Source organism: Rhinolophus sinicus, chromosome 15 (genome assembly GCF_057876585.1).
Source record: "Rhinolophus sinicus isolate RSI-liver-muscle chromosome 15, RSI-T2T, whole genome shotgun sequence".
NCBI classification, from domain to species: Eukaryota; Metazoa; Chordata; class Mammalia; order Chiroptera; family Rhinolophidae; genus Rhinolophus; species Rhinolophus sinicus.
Genome location: NC_142515.1, coordinates 29,477,162 through 29,501,301, shown reverse-complemented (window position 1 = coordinate 29,501,301; position 24,140 = coordinate 29,477,162). Strand labels below are relative to the sequence as shown.

Sequence of the window (24,140 nt, the reverse complement as noted above, 5' to 3'; positions counted from 1 at the left end):
GCTGCCTACAACTATGAAATTACACCTATGCTATTTGTTGTGTCCAGAAATAAATACATAACACTTTCTTCTCCTCTTCATAGCTATGGTAACACTGTTCACATTTACTGAACACTTAACTACATGATAGAGACACACACATTACATGCATTCCCTCATTTAATTCTCACCACAAACCTGTGAGGCAGATACTGTTATTGTCCCCATTCTGCTGATGAGGAAACGGGCTAAGAGAGGGAAGTAACGAGTACCACAGTCACACAGAAGTAAATGACAGAGTCCAGGCATTGTGGCTCCAGAATCCCAACAGCAGCTCAAGCCAAAGAACTGTAATTATTGACATTCTCATCTGGCCCCAAAAGGATCTGTATCAGAATGGGCTGTCCCACAATATTATGACCAATCCATAAATGCAATGTTCAAATATTCAAGACTATTACGTAACAAAGCGAAGCCACTTCATGTCACCTCAGCACGCAAAACTAGGTTTAATGGTGGGAGTATAAGGAGAGCAACTGCTGCTTCTGTAACCAAACCATCAGAGCAGTCTTCACTGACTAGGTAGTGTCAGAAGCACCCTATCAAGTAGAGGCTGAATACTATTCATGACATGGTTTTCAAACCGCTTTTAAAAAAGGAAACATGCTTCCTTCCACTGAAATCTTATGGAAATATAATTCATAAAACTAAACTACTGTTTCAAACGGAACAGAAGTCAGAGACCCTATTCCCGCCTCACAGAACCCTTCAGTGGCACTGATACTGTCAAGAATTCCCAAGGCTCTGACAAGTATTGCTTAAAAACTAATACAGAATCCCAATACAAATACTAGAATGATGTATTATGGAATTAGACAAATTGATATTAAAACTTATATGGAAAAAATGAACACTTAAAAATAGCTATAAAAACACTGCAAATTTTACATGGGGAACTTATTAGACATTAAAACGTACTCTATACTGAAAACAGTATAGTACTGCCACAACAAAAGACAAACAGATCAGTAGAAAAAACTAGAAAGAAGAGAATTAGACCCAAATACATATGGAAATTTAGTGTTTGACAAAAATGGCCATTTCAACTCACTGGGTAAAAGACAGATGTTTTAATAAATGGTCTTTGGACAACTGAGTAGCCATTGGGGAAGAGATAAAATTAGATCCGTATCTAACACGATTCATAAAATCAAACTCCCAATATATAAGGGCACTACAGTCATGCGCTGCATAACATTTTGGTCAACAATGGACCACATCAACAATGGTGGTCTCATAAGATTATAATGGAGCTGATAAATACCTACCACCTCCTGATGTTGTAACACTGTAGCACAACTGGTGTAAACAAAGCTATTGCCCTTCCAGTAGTTTACAAGTATAGCACATACAATTACATACAGTACGTATGTGATAATGGTAATACACGACTGTGTTACTGGTGTATGTGTTTACTATATTAAACTTTTTATTGTTATTTTAGAGTATAAAAATAAGTATATTTTTTTAAGTTTGCTGTAAAACAGCATGCCATGTTACGTCAGCAGCAGCCTCACATATCACGTTTACCATATCTCGATTGCATAATTTTCTCTTGTTCTTGATTTAATCTTGTTTTGTACAGTAACATGTTGCACAAGCTTGTAGCCTAGGAGCCACAGGCTGTACCACACAGCCTAGGTGTGTAGCAGGCTATACCATCAGGTTTGTGTAAGTGCGCTCTCAGATGTTCACGATGACAAAATTGTTTTACGACACATTTCTCAGAACAGATCCCTGTCGCTAAGCAGCACATGACTATGAATGTTAAAAATGAAACTATACAAGTACTGGATCTGGATATACCATGTTTCCCCAAAAATAAACCCCAGTTAAGATCACCAGCTAGACGGACGCATTTAGTACGTTATGATAATGTCCCAGAAGATGACATGACTATATTTGAATAAATGTAGATTGTTGTACATGAAAAAATAAGACATCCCCTGAAAATATGCCCTAATGCGTCTTTTGGAGCAAAAATTAATATAAGACCCGGTCTTACTTTCGGGGAACTACGGTATATGCTGACTGGAGGAGGGATGTAAGAACAAGGAGATAAGGATGACTCAGTTGTTAGTCTAAACAAGCAGACGAATAGAAATGTCATTATCTGAGATGGGGGAGAAAACTGCGGGAAGAACAGGTTTTCAGGGAGAAGATCTGGAGATAGGTTTTGGACGTCATGAGTTCAAGATCTATATTGGACACCCAGGGACAAATATTGAGTAGGAAGCTTATTACCTAAATCTGAAATTCAGTGGAGAGGTTCTGACTAGAAATATACATTTGGGAATTATCATAACATAGATCAGACCAGTTTCATAAAGCTTCTGTGATGACGGATATGTTTTATATGTGCACTGCCCCATATGGTAGCCAGGAGCCACATGAGACCTGAAATATGGCTAAGGTGACTGAGAAACTGAATTGTTAACTTTAGTTAATTTGCATTTAAATAAGCATGTGTGACTCATAACTACAAATTGAACAAAGCATATATATGAGGTGTGATCAAAAAATACGGTGAATGCTGCCGCCGAGTGCCATCCAACGGAAAGGCAGGGATCTTTAATACAGGAAGCAGTGCATCGAACCTTAGTAACAGTGTGTGACAAGATTCAACTTGTTTGGTGCAGTGAGTCTGGAGTGAGCTAAAGTTGAGAGAAGGTGTGTTTTAAAGTGTGCTGTAAATCATGGATCGAACAAGCATTAACATGAAATGGGCAAATGGTTTCATCGTCCATCATGACAATGCTCTGTGTCACACATCGCTTCTGGTACAGCAATTTTTGTCAAATAAAAACATTATGGTGTGTCCTCATTCATCTTAATCACCGGATCAGGCACCATATGACTTCTGGCTCTTCCCCAAAATCAAAATGACCATGAAAAGTAAACGTTTTGAATCGATTCAGGACATCGAGGCAGTCATGACAGCACAACTAAACACACTCACGAAAGAGGACTTCCAGAACTGCTTCAGAAAGTGGCAAGAACGATTGGATAAGTGTGTTCAAGGCAAGGGGGAGTACTCTGACGGGGATTAATGGCAATGTGTCTTTTACTGTACATTTTTTAAAATTTAAACATTCACCGTAATTTTTTATCACACCGCGTACATACTAAGATCACTTAACATTACGGAAATGCACATTAAAACCACAATGAGATACCACAGGATGGCTGTTACCAAAACAAAGCAAAAACCAAAATAACAAGTGCTGGTAAGGATGTCAAAAAATTGGAACTCTGCACTGCTCGTGAGAATGTAAAATGGTGCGGCACTATGGAATACAGTATGGAAGTTCCTCAGAGAATTAGAATCACAATTACAATATGATCCAGCAATTCTACTTCTGGGTATACACCAGAAAAAACAAGATTAGCCTGAAATAAAGAAATTCTCTAAAAAAGATGGGGGCTCACTGAAAGTACACAGGAGCCAACCCAAGGAGCTCCTAATGGCCAAAGCTAGTACAATTTGAGCAACAAAATAAAAAATGACAGCACTGAATTTTAACCCATAGAATAAAATAAATATCTGTGAGTTCATACTGATATAAGTAAGTAAATGAATGAGGAAAAAAACGGTTCTATTTCACAGAATTTCAGTTAACAAATAAAGAAGGAAAGTGGGAAATAATTACCATTAGGTACAGTAATAAATGTTGCAGACAAGATCTACCAGTAGATGCTAAAAAGTTTGAGGCACAAAAGGATTTGCATAACCCCAAAGTATTTTCTCAAAGATGTTATCAACTACAAAGGTAAAGATAGTCTCTTATTCTTGATAATTACACTATAATTATGTATTGAGGAAGTATTTTATTTTTGTAACTTTTCTGCATGTCTAAAATTAGTCAAAATAAAGTTTTTTAAAAATTAAAAATACATCTGTATCCAGACCCTCTTGCCCCCACCAAAAAAAACCAACAAAAAAAAACCCCAAAGTTAATGCAGAGGGATGTTTACGCAACATTAGAGATCAGAATTCTAAGCTATTATTAATGATGGCCAAAGGTAGAAAGAAACTAAATGTTTATCAAAGGCTTTCCTAAGAATATGGGCACATACTTTTTTAGTTTTTCTTTTTCCCTTATCCCAGGACCATTAAGCAAAAGTACTCAATCCTGGGCATTTGAAGTACTTGTTTTATTTTTATTTCGTATTTCTCACATAATAAATTATCTATGCTAGTTGTAGATATAATTCTTTTTTAAGTAAAAGTATCTAAATTCTACCATCCAAAAAGATAAATACATTCTTAATGCATCTCCTTCTAGAAAATAACATATACTTTTCCCATATAAATGGTTACAAGTTTAAGTCCAACAACCCACTCTATACTTAAGATTCCCTATTCATCACCTATTTTATAGCTACCAAACAAAAAACCTTAAGGAAAAAGGCAAGAGAGTGTTATTTTTGAGTACAGGGTTACCCATCCCCTTTTCCATCATTTTCTCTTTCCTGAATTTTGTAGACAGCCAAGTTAGGCCTTATACTCGGGTTTATTTACAAACTTCAGGATATTTAAAATAAAGGCTAATGCATGTTTAAATATCCCCATTCCCAAGTCAGGTGAGTAGTCTTGCCCCCTGGCAGCCCAACACAGTAGTTGAAGCCCAAGCAGGATTAGTAGGCATACTTTTGAGGGAATAGCCACAAGTGGGGTGTCAAAGCTCAAATAAAATAAAAAGGGGAACCACTAATGGAGCAGCCCAACATGGAGTGATAATGGCCAAGGACCTCAAAGGGAAGGGGGTGGCAGCAGTGATGAGATATTGGCTACATTTAAGGGGATGGATTAAATAAGTATCTATTAAGGATAATGAGAACTAGGGTTTCACTATCAGGGCAAGGAATTACAAATATGGACAAGAAAAAGCTAAAATAGACTTTGTAGTTTTAGATTGGAATTGGAGGTTAACTGTGTGACTCATGGTTTTTCTATATACTATATATATCTGCAGATATATACATATACATATACACATTCTCTCTCTCTCTCTCTCTCTCTCTCTCTCTCTCTCTCTCCAGGTCTGACAAGCTCATCAACTTGTTGCAATGATGTTGCTAACCTTTTTTGATACCAGAGGGATTATTCATTATGAATTTGTACCAACTGGACAGTTAACCAAATTTGGTTACTACTTGGAAGTGCTGTAAAGGCTGAGAGAAAAAGTTAGACAACCTGAACTTTTTGCCAACAATTCATGGCTCTTGCATCACGACAATGCACCAGCTCACACGGCACTGTCTGTGAGGGAGTTTTTAGCCGGTCAGTAAATAACTGTATCGGAACACCTTCCTACTCACCTGATCTGGTCCCCAATGACTTCTTTCTTTACCCGAAGATAAAGAAAATATTGAAATGAGGACATGTTGATGACATTCAAGAGATCAAGGGTAATACGATGACAGCTCTGATGGCCATTCCAGAAAGAGTTCCAAAATTGCTTTGAAGGATGGATTAGGCACTGGCGTTGGTACATAGCTTCCCAAGGGGAGTACTTTGAAGGTGACCGTAGTGATATTTAGCAATACGATAGTTCTTTAACTTAATTTTACCAATGAGTTCGTGAACTTAATTTTCAGACCTTGTGTGTGTGTGCAGATAACAAATATTTATAGATGTAAATGTGTCTGTGGACCAAGTATTCATATATATCTACATTTGCATACGTGTATTTCTAGCTCTATGAAAGCCTAGGAGCAGGGATCCTGCTCCTCCTCCCAAACAGCAACGAGTACACCCAGCACCGAGAACTTGGTTTCTAAATTTTATTCTCCACTAAAAGGAATCAGGGCTCCTTAGAGAAATGGTTGATTCCAGGACTGGGGCAGGGAAAGTACAAGATGAACCTGGAACATCTCATTGTGCCAAAAAATAAAGTGTTAAAAGAATGATGGATATTAAATGGATACAGAAGCCAGCTTAAAAGGGCCCCCACAGCCCATATCTGGGACAATTTGAGCATCAGACTAAATAATGATAGTTTCGGATTAAAATCCTTTAAATATAATAGAACATCGTAAGTCCATACTGATACAAATAAATGAATTGAGAGTCTGATGAAGATTAGATTTAGTTTTAAATTATCTCTCCTGAGGATACTATACAAAGGGAAAAGAGTAACTTGCAGTGGAGAAGGCTAGCAGGAACTATCCTACGGTGATAGAAGTAAATATAATCAATGAAAGGCAAATCAACATTGAGTGCCACCTGATAGGATGCAATGAAAACGTAGACAGCTTCATGTTTTGATATTCCTGCCAAAGCTGGGTAATCTGCATTTAATCATGAGGAAATCTCAGAAAAACCCAAATTAGGGACATTTTACTAAGTAATTGGTCTGTAGATTTCAAGAGTCAAGGTCATAAAAGGCTTTAACTGTGGAACCATCCCAGTCTGAGGAGAATAAAGAGGTACAACAACTACAACACTAATTCTGAACTGAATCCATTCATTTACGGTATCTTCAATAAAGGGTATAATTGGACAACTGATAAAATCTGAACGGGATGTGAGGTTTACGTGCTAGGAATGTCACAATGTTAATTTTCCGATTTGATGGTGGTATTATGGTTATATAGAATGTCCTTGTTTGTAGGAAATCACACTAAAGAATTACAGGGTGATAAGACCTCAAATGGGTAGCTTACTGTCAAATGGTTCAAGAAAAAATTGAACAAAACAAGTGTAAAACTTATAAAAAATGAAAAACATTATTGTAAGAAATTAATGGATGATAATGAATGGATAAAATGTGGTACATCCATATAATGGAATACTATTCAGCAGTAAAAAGAAATGGAGTACTGATACATACTAACGTTAATATTACTGCAACCCCTAATTTGTTCATTACTCTAATATTTGTAGAAAGATGTTTTGTATTTTGCTCAATCATGATATTAATTAGTACCAGTTTGGCTGGTTGATTCATAAGTTTAAATACAAATATCCATTTTACCTTTTAACAAGTCTATTATTTTAACTGTGTGTCTAACTGGCCAGATTATCTTGTCTATTCAGCTTCTAGGAATCGTTATCTTCCCAGTGTCAGTGTTTCCATCTGTCTTATCTATGTGACCTGACCCATCAGAGACCCTAATGTACTCATTTTGCTTCTGTCAGTCTCCCCCACCCTACTACATCATACTCATCTCCTTGATGTACTGTACACTAATTTGTTATCCTTTCCTGGGCTCTTCTTGTTGGGTATCTCTAGAGACACCTCAAAGATTGGGAGTTGATTTGCTATTCCTTTTACGCATGACCACCTAGCCCAGGCTTATAGCTCTACCTACTTTCCTAGAAGCAAACTTAACATGCTCTTCTACACCCACCTACTCTCACTCCACCTTGCTCCAGTTCTAGACAACACAGTGAATTCAGAGGCAGCAGAGCTGTCTAAATTAAACTTCTTCAAGACTGGGGGACTTTTCATTTCTGTCAATCACACACAGTTGCCATAAGGATCAAATACGATGATGTGAGAATTCTTTGTAAACCAGGGGTAGTCCTGATTACATAATAATTTCTGTAGTTTCTGAGCAATTTGTATATATTTTGTTTCATTTTTAGTACTAACAAAAACCTGCAGTATCACCAAAAACTACAATAGCTCCTCCTTATCCACAGTTTTGCTTTCTGCAGTTTCAGTTACCCACAGTCAACCATGGTCCAAAAATATTAAAAGGTTCACTGGCATCCAAATACTATTGTTTTTGAGAACTGTTTTTCACCATTTCCTATTCCCTTCTCTGCATGATGAATAAATTTCTTTGTTAAATGTAAAGAAATACATATATAAATATCAAATGGAAAATTCTGGAAATAAACAATTTATAAGTTTTAAATTACATGTCATTCTAAGTAGCGTGATGAAATCTCTTGCTATCCCACTCTGTCCAACCTGGGACATGAATGATCCCTTTGTCCAGCGCTTCCATACTGTATATGCTACCTACCTGTCAGTCACATAGCAGTTTTCGGTGATCAGACTGGTTTTCAGCGAGATAGAGAGACCACACTCACATAACTTTTATTATAGTATATTATTATAATTGTTCTATTTCATTATTATTAGTTACTACTGTTAATCTCTTACTGTGCCTAATTTAAAAATTAAACTTTATCATAGGCATGTATGTACAGGAAAAAGACACAGTGTAGTATATAGGGTTGCATACTATTGGCAGTTTCAGGCATCCACTGTGGGGGAGCGGTCTTTGAAAGTATCCCCTGAAAATAAGGGGGATTATTGTAGTAAGACTGATTTCCTCCAATCACTTGGGGCCACAAATGTAACTGCTTACCAGGTCAAAGAGGTAACATAAGTGAGCAAAGCAGAGTGAGGTGGAATTGTGGTGTAAAGGAATACACGCTCATCTGAAAGGAAAGTAAATCTTAACTTAGGCCAATTGTTGCCAGGCAAGAATGTGCACCAGTGTCACCAGATCACCACATTTTCCCTAAAAGGTCTCAACTCTTGGGATTTTTAAGTGTTGACACACATTTTAAAAATAACATCTGAAAAAAGAACATTATCCGCATGCCATATCCCAGCATCTGGTCCACAGCAGCCTGCTTCAGAGCTGGCCAGACTAACTCTCTAAAATAAAAACAATACAAAGTGAGGAGGTAGTGACAGTGTAGCACGAGGAAAGAAAAGGAACTATACAAGAAGCAATGTTGTTCAGAAATAAAAAATTAGTCCTAATAAGGATTTTGAAGCTACTTAGTCCCATGCCTAGTAAAAAGAGGCCCATGCAAAGTAACCCATTCAAGATAACAAAAATGCCAAAGAGGTCTTCTGACCGCTTCAGAATGACTTACCCACTACATCACACTGACTCCCAGGGGAATAGAATTACAGAGCGAATAGGACATTTTGTTACGGGACAGTAGTCTGCAGTACAAACTCAGAACCAGGAGTTGAGCTCACTATCTTCCAGGAACAGACTCCGAGCTCTAGAATATTTTACATAGATTAAATGGTGACCAATATTCCCAGTCTCTTCAGATGGCGGCTAATGAGATGTGAATGGTGACGAGAATTGGCCATCAGCAGAATATAAAAACCACAGAGTAGCCCAAGGGAAGTAGGAAAGGTGGGAACCTTCACCTACTGAAGAAAGAAGGAAAAAAATAGAACTGACCAATGTTTAATTTTTTCTTATTTGAAAAGCAAAATTTCAAATGTACTTGCTCCATAAAAGCAAATCTTTAAGTTCAATTGAAAACAGAAGAAAGGAGAATATAAGAGATGTCTATGCCTTTTTTGTCAAAGTCCTACAAAGGGTCTCTCTGAAAGTTTGTTGTTTTAACCATTTGCTAGATAATCTCTAAAAATCATTTAATTCTCAAGAATTTAGAATCCTAGAATTCTAAAGCTGGATGGAGAAGTAGAAGCCATTCAGGTCATCTCTCTCGATTCTGTAGACTTCTTCTACCAATGTGTAGAATCACACCAAAACGCAGATCTCCACTTTACAGATCAGGAAATCATTAGATCTTTTAAAAAGTTATCTTCCATGTGCTGTTTCTCAAGAAGTTACTGGAAGACACGTTCCAAATATAACATGTAGCTCTTGAATAAGGAGCAGACCAAGATAGAAATAGTTGATCCAAGAAATGGATCCGTTATAAGAGAGAAGCAAAGGGAAATTCCAGGCAACCCCTTTGCAGCAAGCCTAGAGCAAAATTAGTCCACACTGCAGCTGGGGGTTGGGGGAAGGTGTCTAGAAGGAAAGTCTCCAAGGAAAAAATATGGAATAAATAGACCATTTAATAGGTTTGATCATGAGGAAAATTGTACTAACTGCTGTGGGAGCAAGCGGGAAGAATCAGAAATAAGTAAATAGACAAAATAGCAAAAGCAAAAGATGAACAATAAAAAGAATATAATCAGGTTATACTGTTTGGCTTGGCAGTGAACACTATTTATAAAGTCACTAATAGTCTAAACACTGCTATATCCAAAATCTGTGATATAACTGTTTTGGTTAAGATGGGGCAAGAGGGAAAAATAAGGGAAGAACTAAATGTTTACCTACCATAAAAACAAATCAACAGATAACTCCAAAAATTAAGAAATGAAGAAATAACAATACAGCATATTACTTAGGAATATTAATACAAATTTCAAAATAGAGTTGAATAATGGTTGAATAACTTAAAGAGATAAATGTGCTAGCCTCTGGGAGCAGGAACTAAGGGATGCTGTAAGCAGGGAAAAACTGTTTTTCTCTGTAAACCTTTTAGTACTATTTGACTCAAAACTCTGCCTGCATTACTTCAATATCAAAAATTAATTTAAAAAATCAGCCATATATTAAATAGATTAAGTTGTCCTTTAAAGGGAAGGATGTTTGATTTTTAGTATATATGTGATGTCACATGTTCTTTAAAAAAAATCACTAGTGCATGTACTGAATTCAGAATCTCATTTCTGAAGCAAGTCGATTATGCATTAGGTTTGTCCCACAAGCCATTCTCTTTTGTGAGCAGAAGAAAAGAAAATGATGAGTTACAGGGCCCATTATGCCAGTCACTGAGTTGCTGAATATTTTTTATTCCGTTTATTACTGCAAGAGAACTTGGATCCTTTGTGACATAAAGCTCCAAAATAAGCAGTATTATCTTCCTCATAAGCTCATCTTGACTGAAACGTTGTTATATTACAAAGGAAACCAGAGCTATTTTAAAAATAAAACCTGTTAAGAGTATCAACTGAATGCAAATATTGATACGTATCACATGAGTTGTCAAAGAAATATTCTTTATTATATATCACTTCAGAAAACAATTATATAATCTCTACTGCCAGAAATTCAATTATACTAGCATCATGACTCTAATCAATTATAATAGCCTGCCTCTTTTCAGAGCCATAGTATAGTTAGAGAGCAAGGCAAAATTCTTTTTGGGGTTCTAACATAGTTTTTTTTTTTAGGCTCAAGTGGTTTATAAAACCTACAAAAAGACTACAACAGCAAAGACCCTACTAATCTGTAGAGTTTAGAAACTAAAACAAGAAGCAACATTTTAGCTTAAAACCTTATCTAATGAGAATCATATACATTTCACATGAATAAAAACACCTGAAATCAAACATTTTTTGAAGTTCCAATACCCCAAATATAAAGAAAAAATTAAATTCAAAAGACTCAGTCACTCCATGGAATCATAAAGTGAGTGGACAATCTTGATGTCCCTCCGTATTAACCATCCCATGGAAGACAAAGGGAGAGCAGACCTTCCAGACCTATATATCACCTGCTTACTGAAAAATTCCATGGCAATTTCTTGTAGAATAGCTGTTTCCCATCTTTCGTGACTCTCCCTATCATGCAGGAAGCAAGTTTGGCTGTGCTATTCTATTATTACTTGTCACCCATCTGCAACATGATACTGTACTGTAAAAAGTACATCATCTAGTTCCCTTTTTTCCAGAAGGTTGAGGCTCAGGTACCGGGGCAGTTCTCCTATGCATAGTTTTTATTTAGGCTGACTCAGTGACTTCAATGGGCTTAATAATGTGATCAGGTTTGTTGCCAGCAGCATAATGCTCCCACATCTGTAGATAGAGCTGCTCTAGTTCCATTGTGTATTGTTTGGTGTTGAACAGAGGGCTACATAATCTCTGCTTCCAGACTTTGCCACGAATCTTCTTCAGGTATTCCAGATCCGTTCCCAGTTTCACAGCTATGTCTTCATATTCTTGTCTGTTTTTAGCAATAAGCTCAAGACAACCTAAACAAGTGAGCTGGGAAGCCGCAACTCGAGAAACAAGAGTCTCTCCTGGCAAAGTCACCATGGGTGTCCCTGCCCAGAGGACGTCCATCCCTGTGGTGTGCCCATTACAGAGTGGAGTGTCCAGGCAGACATCAGCCAGCTGGCCTCGCCTGACATGTTCCTCTTTAGGAGCAACAGGTGAAAAAATGATGCGGTTCTGGGCAAGGCCCATGTTTTGTGCATACTGTTGAATGTTAGGTTCTCCCGCTGCTGGAAAACACAGCAGCCACAGCACACTATTAGGAACTCGCTTCAGAACATTTGCCCACAGCTGCAAAGTAGAAGGGTCAATTTTATACAACTGATTAAAGTTACAGTAGACAACAGCGTCTTCCGGTAACCTGTACTGGGACCGTGTGGTTACAATAATGGTGCGGGGAACCTCCTCTCCAGTGGCAGCCTTACTGTGGATCTGGGTAGTTGCCAGTCCGTTGCTGATACTGAATCCATTAATTGTTATCTGAATTTGTCCCCTGTTAATCATTTCATTAACTGCTTCTGTAATAGCATTCCCAGGAATAACCGGCATATCAAGAGCTGTATTACTACTGTCTGCATTGTCTCCTCCATCAGGACATTTCATCTTGACAATTTTCACATCTGGTAGACTATCAAGAAATGCTTTGAGGTCGATGCCATTCAGAACAATCCGATTGTCATAAATGTGTCCGTTGGACTTAGAATCGATGACTGCCTTTTTCTTCAGATGAGGGAACATATTAGCATGATCACCGATAAAGAAAGTGTGGGGCATATAAGCCAGCTTCTCAGAATATTGCTCAGCCACTTCAGCTGGTGAAGCTTCCTGATCAGTGATGATATAATCCATGAAAATTGCACCACTAGTCCCAGGGTATCCCAGCCACATTGCCTGAATAGGAGCTGGCCTGAGCGCAAAGAGTTCATTTCGAGCTTGCTTGGTATAACCATTCATATTTATAAGGATGTGTATGCCATCCTGATAGATGCGATCAGCTGCTTTTCCATTGCATGGAATCTGAGAAAGATCAATGAAATGATCGGCTTCTGTCATCACCTTCACTCGGAAGTTTGTGCCATCGTCTGCACTCAGCGCATAACAGAATACCTCAAATTTATCATGATTGTGCATGCCGGGGATAGACTGCATCAGGTGAGAAGTAGGGTGATTCCCAAAGTCAGCACTCACATAGCCCACACGCAGTCGGCCATCACTGAGCTTCAAGTCCTTTGGATGTTCATATGGTGGTTTATGAAGGACATTAATCTTATCCAAGCAGAGGTTCCCATGCCTCTCAGCAATAGCCTTCCTGAAGCCATGAGAAAGTGGATACAGCATACTATGGTGAGGATGCACAGAGGGCAACCTATTCTTCTCTAACTGGTCAGCCACGATACTGACCAACTTCTTCATTCGCTCATCATAGTCTGTCCAATCACAGACAATCTGCAGGCAATGAGCCAAGTTACAATAAGCATCAGGAAAATCAGGTTTAAGTTTCAAAGCAGTGCGGTAAGAAGCTATTGCTTCGGGAATGTTCCCTGAATCCTTGTGAATGGAAGCCAGATTGCTATGGGCATCTGCAAATGCAGGGTTAATCTGAATGGCACGCGTGTAACACTGCAAGGCCCCTTGAACATCCTGCATCTCCTTTAGCGTGTTCCCCATGTTAGAGTAGGCGTCAGCAAAGGTCGGGCTGATGCGAATAGCCTCCTTATAATGCAGCAGCACTTCCTCCAGTTTGCCCTGCTGTTGCAATACGCTTGCTAAATTTGAATGGGCAGCAGCAAATTCTGGGAAGACTTCTAATGCTTTGCGATACAAGCGAACTGCCTCTTCAATGCTCCCCTGTTCTCGTTTGATATTGGCAAGGTTATTCAGAGAGTCTGCATGAGTGGGACACAGCCGGAGAGCTGTATTGTAACAGTCTTCCGCTTCGGCAACACTGCCCTTCTCTTTGAGGGCATTAGCTAGGTTGCAGTAAGCATCAGGGAAATGTGGCTGCAGTTCAATAGCTCGCCTGTAGGTATCTATTGACAGATCTATCAGGCCTTGCTCATAGTATACACAAGCCAGGTTGCCGTGTACCACTGCGTGATTGGGACTCAAGCTTAAAGCACGAAGGTAAGCTGCCACAGCTCTGTCAAAAATCCGTGCCTCTTTCAAGACATTTCCTAGATTGATATAAGCATCCAGAAAATTGGGATCAAGGGTGACAGCCTTTTCAAAGTGATGAGTTGCAAGCCAAATTTCCCCTTGTGCATTGAAAACACAGCCAAGATTACTCCAAGCTACTGCAAAGTTCGGTTGTGTCTCAATTGCTTTCAAATAACATGCCTTGGCTTCTTCCAAGCGACCCAGGGCTTTGAGTAGATTCCCCAGGTCACTGCGAACACAGTACAAATCAGGATTGTACTGAAGAGCAGAGACATAAGCTTGTACTGCCCCTTCCATGTCACCTGCTGCTACCAGTGCAGCTGCCAGGTTAATATAACCATCGATGAAATCTGGTTTGAGACGCAATGCATGCCGGTAATGCTCAACTGCTTCCTGCAACTGTCCTCTTTCCTTGTACACATTCCCCAAATTTGAATAGGCTTCTGCCAGAAAGGGGTTCTGTTTAATTGCCAGAGTGCTAAAGTGAGCAGATCTGTCCAGCCTTCGACACTGGAAGTGTATAGATGAAAGTAATAAAAGCACACCAGTGTTGTCCGGCTCTTGTCTCCACAGCTGCATGCAGTGTCTCTCAGCTGCCTCAAAATCTCCTGCCTGATATTCCCGATGTGCCAACTCAGCTAACCCTTGGAAGGAAAGCATGCGTTTCGTTGGTTCTGTGCTATCGGCCACGTTGCCCATGGAAGACGCCATCTGGAGCTTCTGCAGGGAGGGCGAGAAGGGGGTGATTGGGTCTCGCTGCCGTCACTACTGGCAAGACTGTTTCTAGAGGTAGTAATGAGAGGGCAGCAGCTGTACCAGTGCTTTGGCAGGCTCAAGTGGCGGCAGTGGGTACAGGCTTCGAGCCTTAAGAATTCTGGTTGGCCAGCTACCTCTCACGATCTTGAAAATCTAGAGTTGTTAAAAAACATAAGGTCTCAGATTCATGGAGGTAGTAGGAATTTTAAAGCTGATCAGGCCCAGCACCCACAACCACACAGTCAAGCTAATGGCAAAACCAAGACTAGACTCCAGCTGAATTGAGCCTTTTTATGTAGAGCTCTTTCCCACCACGCTGTCCTAGTTCTTAGGTCCCATCCCTTTTCAAACCAACTTAATTCCTATGAGTAACTCAAAACTACCAGAAATCTTGGAAGTACATTCCAACCTATAATTTCTTTTTAATAAGAAACACACTGCTACACTGACATTTAGAGCTTGATAATGGCAAATTGTGAGCAAAAATCGAACTGTGTTTATGACTAGGGCTCCCTACTTCCAGGAGTCTGTGTCTTGGATAAATTTATTCAACAAATACTGAACAACTACTATGTGCCAGAAACTGTGCTAGGTACCAGGGATACCATTATAGTATAGATACCATTGGGGCTCCTTCAGATCTCCAGGCCCCAAATACAACTCTACATGCCCTAAAATAAAGTAGCCTATAAAGCTGGATCATCCAATTAACTGAACTGGAACACATACTACCTACTGGACCTTTTTCTACATGGGGGGAAAAAAAAGGCAGAACTTAGAACTAGAAGGATCCTTTCTTCAAATGAGGAAAGCTGAGGCCAAGAGTTATAAGGGCCTCAGTTTACCTTTTTTAAAAATAATTCTTCATAAGCAACTGCCCTTCTAAATTAAGACCTATCGTGAACAAATCTTCATTTTCCAATGCTATCCTCTTCACCTGTGCCTTCATATCCATTTTTTTTCAGGCTCTCTCTTAGACACTGTTCTCCTCCACTAGCTTCTTCCTTTCAGCCGCCACTACCAGGTTCCCTATTTCCCTATTTCCCACCATGCTTTCACTCAAGCCTGCTCTTTCCCAGCTGCCATCTAATTGCTCCAAATTCAATACCTTATTTTTTCAAAATGACTCCATGGGACTGCATGAAATTTAGCTTGCGTCCCCTCCTCTTTATTTGCAGGTTACCACTGAAATGGTCTTTGACCTTTTGCGGAGGCCCCACTCTCTTCAAAACCTCTTTGGCTGGACACGTCTGACCATTCCACTTCTGATGTCATCTTCTGCCTCTCTAGCCCCCAAGCTCTCCAACTGTTTCCTCCTTCCCCCGAAATGTCAGCATTCCTCCAAGTTTAACCTGGGCCCTCTGCAACTTCACACAGATATTTCCAATATATTCATCCATGTCAATGTCGCCAACCGCCTCTTTACACTCAACTCTCAGATGTAGGAAACCAGCTCAGATCTTTTTACCAAGTTCCACCCACATTTCAAAGGCAACCTGCAGTCTTCCCTTGCCTATCCAACAATCACTTCAGACTCAATACCACCACTTCACAATTTACCATGTTTATCCCTTCCAAAACTATCTCTACCAGAGATGCCAAACTACCTTTAAGAAGGCAGATAATACAATGGCCAAACCCTGAGGTTCTTTAGTGAGCCCACCTGAATTCATACTGGTTAAGCCACTTACTAGCTGTGTATCTGAACAAGTTAATCTCTCTGAGCCTCAATCTCCTTTTCTGAAAAAAAAAACACCAAAATAACCACAATAACACTCTCACAGAATTATTGTGGCCATGAATCAAGGCATTATACGGAACGCTCCTAATACAAAGCAAAACCCACCATAAGCGTTCAACAAGTATTAGCTGCTAAACCTTGCATGGTTAACATTAGCAACAGCAGCGAGAGCCTCACAGCTGCAGCTACCCAGCCTCTACACAGCTCAGTTTTGTTCTAGCCTCTGGACCCATTTCCTATCCTTAGGCAGAGGAAATTTAAGAAACTCCAATAGTAGTTCAAGGCTCATCAACCTAGTTCTAATCTTTTAACTGTACTCTTCCTTGAGCTACCAATCTACAAATTGGGTCATTTTGGTTTGCTTTCTGGGTATTTAAGGATTGCTCCATCTTGGCCACTGCCCTGGGAGGCCCTGGTTAAGTCAGCTCTGAAACGCCTACACTATCGCCATTGTGCCCCACCGCTGCACCTGACCAATCAGGTCTCGTCATGCCTTTAGAAAACCAGCCAGCACCAGGCAGGTCCCACATCTCACTAGGCCGGACTTCTTCGCACGGCCTGCAGCTAAAATCTCCCCAACAAGAGCCTTCCTTACCCTGGCGGCCCCTCCTAGTTTAGGCTCATCCTGGCACTAATCTCAATGTTACGCGAGCCCGAGACCTTAGGCCTTTCTGACTCCTCCATCTCCCCACTTACCCAATCAAAGCAGCTGAATCTTCTTTCAATGTATCTTCTGCAGACACTCTCCTTTCCTTGTTTTTTGCACTACTTCTTTATCCTTCGTCAATCTCTGCGTGCATTTCAAACGTGCTTCCAAAAAACAGCCAGATTAATCATCCAAAAACATAGCTTTCATATGTCACTCTACTGCTTAAAACGTATCTGAGGCTCTCTACTTCCTATAGGATAAAATCTCACTTTCCCTTGATTATACTGTGAATTTTCTTACTTCTGAGCTTTTGCTAATACCATTCTTTCTATCTAAAATATTCTCTTGCCCAGAGAATCGACATCAACTAAATGGGGATCAAATACAAGATTTTAAGCATTCCCTAGCAAAGATATATTACTTGGATTTCAAAAAGATCATGCTGCCAGTGGTGACAAGAAGGCTGTAAGTAGAGAAGCGAGTGCATAAGCAAGGAAACTGGTTAAGAGACTAGGACAGTAATCTGGGTAAAAGGGTGTGATCAGAAAGAGCCAGGGTGGCGACAGTGAGAAGTGGTCTGAATCTGAATCCATATGCTGACTAGATGAGGGATATAAGAACAAGAAAGGAGTTAAGGACTCAAAGTTGTTAGCCTAAACAAGCAAAAATGTTAGGTAGAAGTTAGAAAATTAGAGGAGGAGGAGGAGGGGTCCCACAGTGCCTACAGAAAAAGCTCATAAATAGCTTTGATTAACTGCCTACAACTATGTATCTGTTTTTACAACACAGATGACAAGAGGTGGTCTGGAGCAAGATAAGGACCTGAGTCAACAGACCTCCACCTATCTTAGGAGGTCACGCCCCCCCATGGAAGAGCATGTACCACCTTTTCCTGACAAATCATTATGTAACTCCCTCACCCCACCCAGCAAAATATAAGTCCTCTGGACAAGGGCTCTCTCTCTCTCTCTCTCTCTCTCTCTCTGGCCCTTCAGCACTCTTGCCCTCACTCTCTCTCTCTCTCTCTCTCCTCTTCTCTCCTTTCTCTTTCACTCTTTCTCTCTCTCTCTCTCTCTCTCTCTCTCTCTCTCTCTCTCTCTCCCCTCCCCCTCCAATCTCTTCCCTGAGGACATATCACGAATAAACCTGCTTACATATTAATCAGCTTGCTGACCTTCAATTCTTCACTGCATGGGCAAGAAGCGAGGCTCCCATAATAACAGAATAGAGATGTCATTATCTGAGATGGGGGAGAAAACTGTGGGAAGAGCAGGTTTTCAGGGAGAAGATCTGGAGATAGGTTTTGGACGTCATGAGTTCAAGATCTATATTGGACACCCAGGGACAAATACTGAGTAGGAAGCTTATTACCTAAATCTGAAATTCAGTGGAGAGGTTCTGACTAGAAATATACATTTGGGAATTGTCATAACATAGATCAGGCCAGTTTCATAAAGCTTCTGTGATGACGGATATGTTCTATATGTGCACTGCCCCATACGGTAGCCAGGAGCCACATGAGACTTGAAATATGGCTAAGGTGACTGAGAAACTGAATTGTTAACTTTAGTTAATTTACATTTAATAAGCATGTGTGGCTCATAGCTAAATATTGAACAAAGCATATATAGATAGTATTTAAAGCAATATGATTGGATGAGAATCCTACATGAGTGAGTGTAGGTAGAGAAGATGTCCAAAGATTGGGCACTGGGGCACACCGACAACATGGGTGATTTGTGATGGGAAAAAAAAATTGAAATAACCCAAATCTCCATCAATAACAGAATAGAAAATAATTAGTGGCATATTCACATAAGACTGCCTCTGCAGTGAATGCATACATCTATGTGAATGAATCTCAAAAAAAAAATAGTGTTAAGTGAAAAAAGTAACTTAGAGAAGAAATTTTTCTATAAAGGTCAAAAGCAGACAAAACCAAACAATATACTGTTTAGGAATATATTCAGATTGTTAAAACTACAAAGATTAAAGGATTATCCAAATTTAGGATAACATCACCTCTCCAGGGGAGGGAGAAGGTTGCAATTGGGAGGTGATCACAGAGGGCTTCAAGGTTACTGGAAACGTCCTATGTCCTAAACTGGATGGTGGGTACACAGGTGTTCATTTTGTTATTCTTCTTTGTCCTAGATATATGCTGGCATGTATAATACTAAATAATTAAAAGAGAAAAATATGTAAGGCAGCACATAGTTAAACGTCAAATGGATGTTTCAAAATCTCTTTAAATCATTAAGTTCAGAATAAGGAAAGATAACTGTGGCTTGTATGTGGTCTAGAAAGGACAGATTTAGTCATATAAAGAAAAGAGAGGGTATCTAGAATTGGGAATGCACAGGTCATGTACAAGAGATAGTAAATTAGTGAGTCTGACTGGAGACAAGGAAAGTTAGGTTGAAAAGTTAGGCTATGGCCAGCCTACAAGATGCTTAAATGCTGGGTCAAGAAGTTTGGACCTGATCTAAAAATATGGCAGAACCATTGGTGGTATCTAAGCAAGACAATGGCATGAGGAAAGTGGTATATTAGTAGGATTAATCTGATGATAAAGATTAACTAGTAGGAAGATAGGAGGCTGGAAAAATCAGTTATAAAATTTGTAGATGTGAGATGTCACAGAAGGTGATCATGGCCTAAACTAGGATGGTAATGGATAATCAAGTTTACTCCAAGAAACTGTAGGATGAACGACTCAAAAGAGTTTGGTCTTGGGAATAGGCAGTGAGGGAAAGAGATTCAAACATTACACCAATTTTTTAAGCTAAACTGAGAAAATAACACCAATGTATGCAAAAGTAGGGAAATCAACAGAGAAAGCTAGTTTTGAAGGAAGATCATTCATTAATTCGGTAAATATGTCAGGCCATATTTACTGACACCGTCCCCTCAATCCCCTCAGGGAGCAGCTTATGAGTCCCTTTTAAAAAAAAACAAAAAAAAAACAGTTACACGTTTTTAATAGGCAAAGAAAAACTATACAGTTCTTTGGGGGGAATAGAAGCTTTTATAGCTTTGAACTCTGTAAGAATTTTATAAATCCCACTTTTAAAAGAAGAACGAGTAGTGTGATAAAAACACTAAGTTGCTTTTCAAAATAAATTGAAAGAAGCAACAGAACACAAAAGTGATGTTTAATAAAAGAACAGAGGTAAAGGAGTTAAAACTACCGTGTTTCCTCAAAAATAAGACCTAGCCAGACCATCAGCTCTAATGCATCTTTTGGAGCAAAAATTAATAAATATAAGACCCAGTCTTATATTACATTATATTATATTATACCCGGTCTTATTTTAATATAATGTTAATGTTAAAGTATTTTAATTAATGTTAAATATTATTTATTTATTAAATATCAATATTTAATAATTAATATTAAAATAAGACCAGGTCTTATATTAATTTTTGCTCCAAAAGATGCATTAGAGCTGATGGTCGGGTTAGGTCTTATTTTCGGGGAAACACGGTACTACTCACTATTGGACTGAAAGCTCCTTAAGGACAGAATTTATCACGGTCTTTGCATCCCCACAGTGCTGAGTACAGTGAGTGATCACTACAGAATAGACATTCAAATTACAGCTGACCAGAGAGGAGTGAGGATAGACTGAAGACAAGGCAATTAGTAATGCCCTAATCAAGCCTCCAAAATCCAAAATACCTAGAAGAATCTACCCCTGTGGAAGAAGAGTGTTTTCAGCCGTGTCACCCTGGCTGAAAGGTAGGCTGATCCTCTGGTATCTGTTTAGGAGATCTAAAATACCAACAGAAAAACAGAAAGGAAACCAAATCTTATGAAAATATACACTTGAACTTCTGCTCCCCACCCTGCTCCCAGATGAGATTATTCCCAATGCTTTAAGGTAGATAGGCAGAATGTAACATTTTACAGTGTGTGGACAGAGCTGATGCTAATTAAAGATACTCAAAGGTATCCTGTCCTTTTAGACTATGAAAAGACATTTTTCTGGCTAAAAGTATTTTAAAACCCTGAATCTTAATAGTTAGTCCCACCTGGTACACTGCTGTTTCCTAAGCCTGTAGAAGAGAGAAATGCAAAGTAGAGCTGCCTGCAAAGTGAGACGACTGATGCCCAGGTGTTTCAAGTGGTTGCCAGAGACTGAGTTATTACCTCCAGGTTCCCCAATAGTTCAGATAATGCTGCACAGCCCAAACTTATCCAATATGGCTGAACAGAGGACAATAAGGCTGCTTTTCAAACGAATTGATCTTATATAAATGCTTTAAGATCATCTTTCTCAAGAGGTTAGAACAGGAAATAAATGCCCTAACACTGGCAAAGGCAGTATAACAGTTAAGAGCTCAGGCTCTGGCACCAGACAGACATGGGTTAAATCCCAGCTCTTTAAATAAATAGCTATGTAACTATCTCTGTTAACATATTCTTCCTATCATGTACAGTAGGATTGATTACCTTCCTTAAGATTTGAATATGTGGTAGCTTCAGATGTTAAGTACTTTCCTTCCCAAAGCTACCGGTACACCCTGATCCTTTTAATTGGACCTGTATTTTCCTTAATAGCCTCAGGCACTAATTTTTAGTGTAGAACTTTCTAGATGGTTGATCTCATCATGCTTTGAAGCTCCTGAATTTCCCTCTCTGAGAACAATGTTATCTTGAAGCTCTGGTTGTTGAACCCATGCCATGGACTTCATCAATGAAAGTAAAGAGCCAGGGGAGAAAACCATAGAGAAAATCAAATTGTAAGTAGAACATTCCAACCCTTTTGTTTTATAAAACTTAAAACTGATGCTTTCTTTGAAATCACAAATTCTGTACACTGAAGACAATATGGAGCTAAACATAGCCTATTTGCAATGATTTAAGAACAAAAAGTATTCTGACCTGAAGGAGGCCCAGGGAAGCGCCCTGCCTATGCTTACCATCCCCACGTCTCTAAGCTCAGGGATCTTTTTGCACGTTGTAGTGAATTTTTCAGTGCAGAGGGAAAACAAGTTCCACAGAGTCTTCATTTGCATTAAGCCTTCGTAGAACCATTACTGCCGTCAGAGTTTAGGCAATAAAGTCTAAGTCCCAACCGGTTTCTCTGCCTCAGGCCTCTTTACTTCCTTACATCCTGCACACAGCCACCAAACTAATTTCCTAAACTACCAGTTTCATTTCATCACTCCCTACCTCAAAAACTCTTAATGGCTCCCTACCTCCTATTCACTAAACTAAAGCCCAACTAAAATTCAAAGCCCAGGCTAGCATTATCCTACTTTTATAACACAGGTTTTGTTTCCTCCTTATTCCCCCACGGAAATTCTCTAAGGCTCCAACTAGACTAATCTGCTGTCTCCCTAACACAGACTAATCTGCACACCTGAAATGGATTTACAACCACCCCTGCCCACCCTCCACCCTTTCAGCCTTTCCTTCAAAGGCCAGCTCAGACCCCTCCTCTATCTCTGCCAGGCATTGTGCTCCTTGAGCACACACTGCCCATAATATTGTCCATCTTCTGACCCCCATCAAACACATCCTTTTTAGCCGGCTATACCCTCGTGCGTGGCAGCTCAGCCCACTCCAACCAAGTCAAAGTTCCTTGGAAGGCAGACCACGTACTTACACATTCGGTCTATCAAGGTCTATCCAAATGCCCTGCACTTGGTAAGTCCCAGGTACTATTAAAACCAGAGTTCAACTGATGTATCTAAGTAGGCAAGACAATACTGCCCCTCAGAGCCAGTTCCTTTGCCTATCTTTCCCAATTTTATTCACTGTAAAGGTATTTATTCATCGTTCGCTACCAGACTGAACATTTCTAGCATAAACAGAGCGGCTAAGCGCAGAGAGCACGCGACCGGATGGCAAAAAACGTGCGTCCCAATCTTGGTTTTTGCCACAATCTCTGCAATTGTGGGAAAATCACACAATCTCTCTGGGGACTGGGTTGTCTCAGGTGCTAAACAAGGAAGCTGCTGTGATGGATCCCAAGGTATTCTTTCCCAAATTCCCCCGGACAGGAAACCCAACACTCGTCTACCCGCTAAGGCGGAGGCAGGCAAACTTTTACGGTTCCCAAAGCAGGCATTTCCGTAACGTAGTGGAAACTCAGCCCCTATAGGAAAAAGCGGGGCTGAGAGGAAAACGGTCTCCCTGAATTCGGGATTCCTTTACCCCAAGGCAAGGGAAAGTCCGCCTCGGGTTGCCGGCCCCTCACAAGCAGAGTCCCCGGAGAGTGGCGCGGCGGGGCGCGAATCCCAGTAGCGGGCCGGGGTGACTCCGTCCGCGCTCGTGCCCGCGCCTCGCTCTCCCACACTTGTGGCACACGCTCCGTGACCCCGGGTCACAGCCCCGGTCCTCCCTCACCGGCCCGAGGGACGCCGTAGTCTCCCCGGAAGGCCCCTCGCTCCGGCCGGGCGAGCCGCCCTTCTGGGCCCTAGAGCGGCCTTAGCGCGGCAGTCCAGGCCCCAGGCCCGCGGGACCGGAGGCGTGAGGAGCGGCGGCGGCTTTAAGTGCTGAATCACCACTTTGCAACCCGAGCTCCAAACCACTGTGACCCGCGGGCCCTGAGGGCCCGGGCGCTGTGCTCCGCTTACCTAAAGAGGCGCTCTGGGGGCGACAGGCGGGCGCCAAGGACCAAGCGGAAGGTGCTGGGGAACCCGGAGTGCAACAGCCACGCTAGCCGGTACCGCATACCCCAGCGCAGCCGCCGGATTACAGCGAACGAACGCTTCCTTTTTGCGTGGAGAGCCGGCCTGGCCCACTGCGCATGCTCAATCCGCCGCGCCGCCTCCGGAGAATTGCAGAGCGGTCGCCGCTCCGGGTTTTGCTTGGAGCCCGACCGGACGGGGACGGTTCGGACCGCGGGCGTCCCAGGCCTCGGCTAGCGGACGAATAGAGTCCCGTTGGGAAGCCGCGGAAGACCAGCAACCAGGCTTTCTCAGGCGAGGAGGGCACATGTGAAGGCGGCGTTGGGTATCTGGCTGTGTATAGGTGGAGGCTAGGCCACTCACGAAT

The 24,140-nt window shown here is 40.7% G+C and overlaps 1 protein-coding gene and 1 pseudogene across 8 annotated transcripts in view; both read right to left on the bottom strand.

Moving 5' to 3' along the window:
* The window catches only part of IDE (insulin degrading enzyme), a 111,651-nt gene that overhangs the window by 76,165 nt on the left and 11,346 nt on the right, over positions 1 to 24,140 (bottom strand). For 2 of the 5 annotated variants that reach the window (XM_019739427.3, XM_019739434.3), the window contains exon 1: positions 23,720 to 23,852. The exons of 1 other annotated variant lie outside the window; for it this stretch is intronic. In XM_019739427.3, coding sequence (XP_019594986.2) covers positions 23,720 to 23,817 — 98 coding nt within the window. In that variant the 5' untranslated portion in view covers positions 23,818 to 23,852. Of the gene's footprint in view, positions 1 to 17,178; positions 17,293 to 23,719; positions 23,858 to 24,140 lie in introns of those variants that run through there. 2 more of the 5 variants (XM_074339387.2, XM_074339388.2) reach the window with 2 other exon arrangements.
* On the bottom strand, positions 10,816 to 23,852 carry LOC109451283 (UDP-N-acetylglucosamine--peptide N-acetylglucosaminyltransferase 110 kDa subunit pseudogene; annotated as a pseudogene). 3 transcript variants are annotated; one of them, XR_012498487.2, is made up of 3 exons: positions 17,179 to 17,292; positions 14,802 to 14,894; positions 10,816 to 14,705 (listed from the first exon to the last, which is right to left on the bottom strand). The product of XR_012498487.2 is annotated as a UDP-N-acetylglucosamine--peptide N-acetylglucosaminyltransferase 110 kDa subunit pseudogene, transcript variant X1 (transcript). The 3 variants fall into 3 exon arrangements; XR_016018911.1 differs by lacking the exons at positions 14,802 to 14,894; positions 17,179 to 17,292 and adding an exon at positions 23,720 to 23,852; XR_016018910.1 differs by lacking the exon at positions 14,802 to 14,894 and having other exon boundaries at positions 17,179 to 17,290.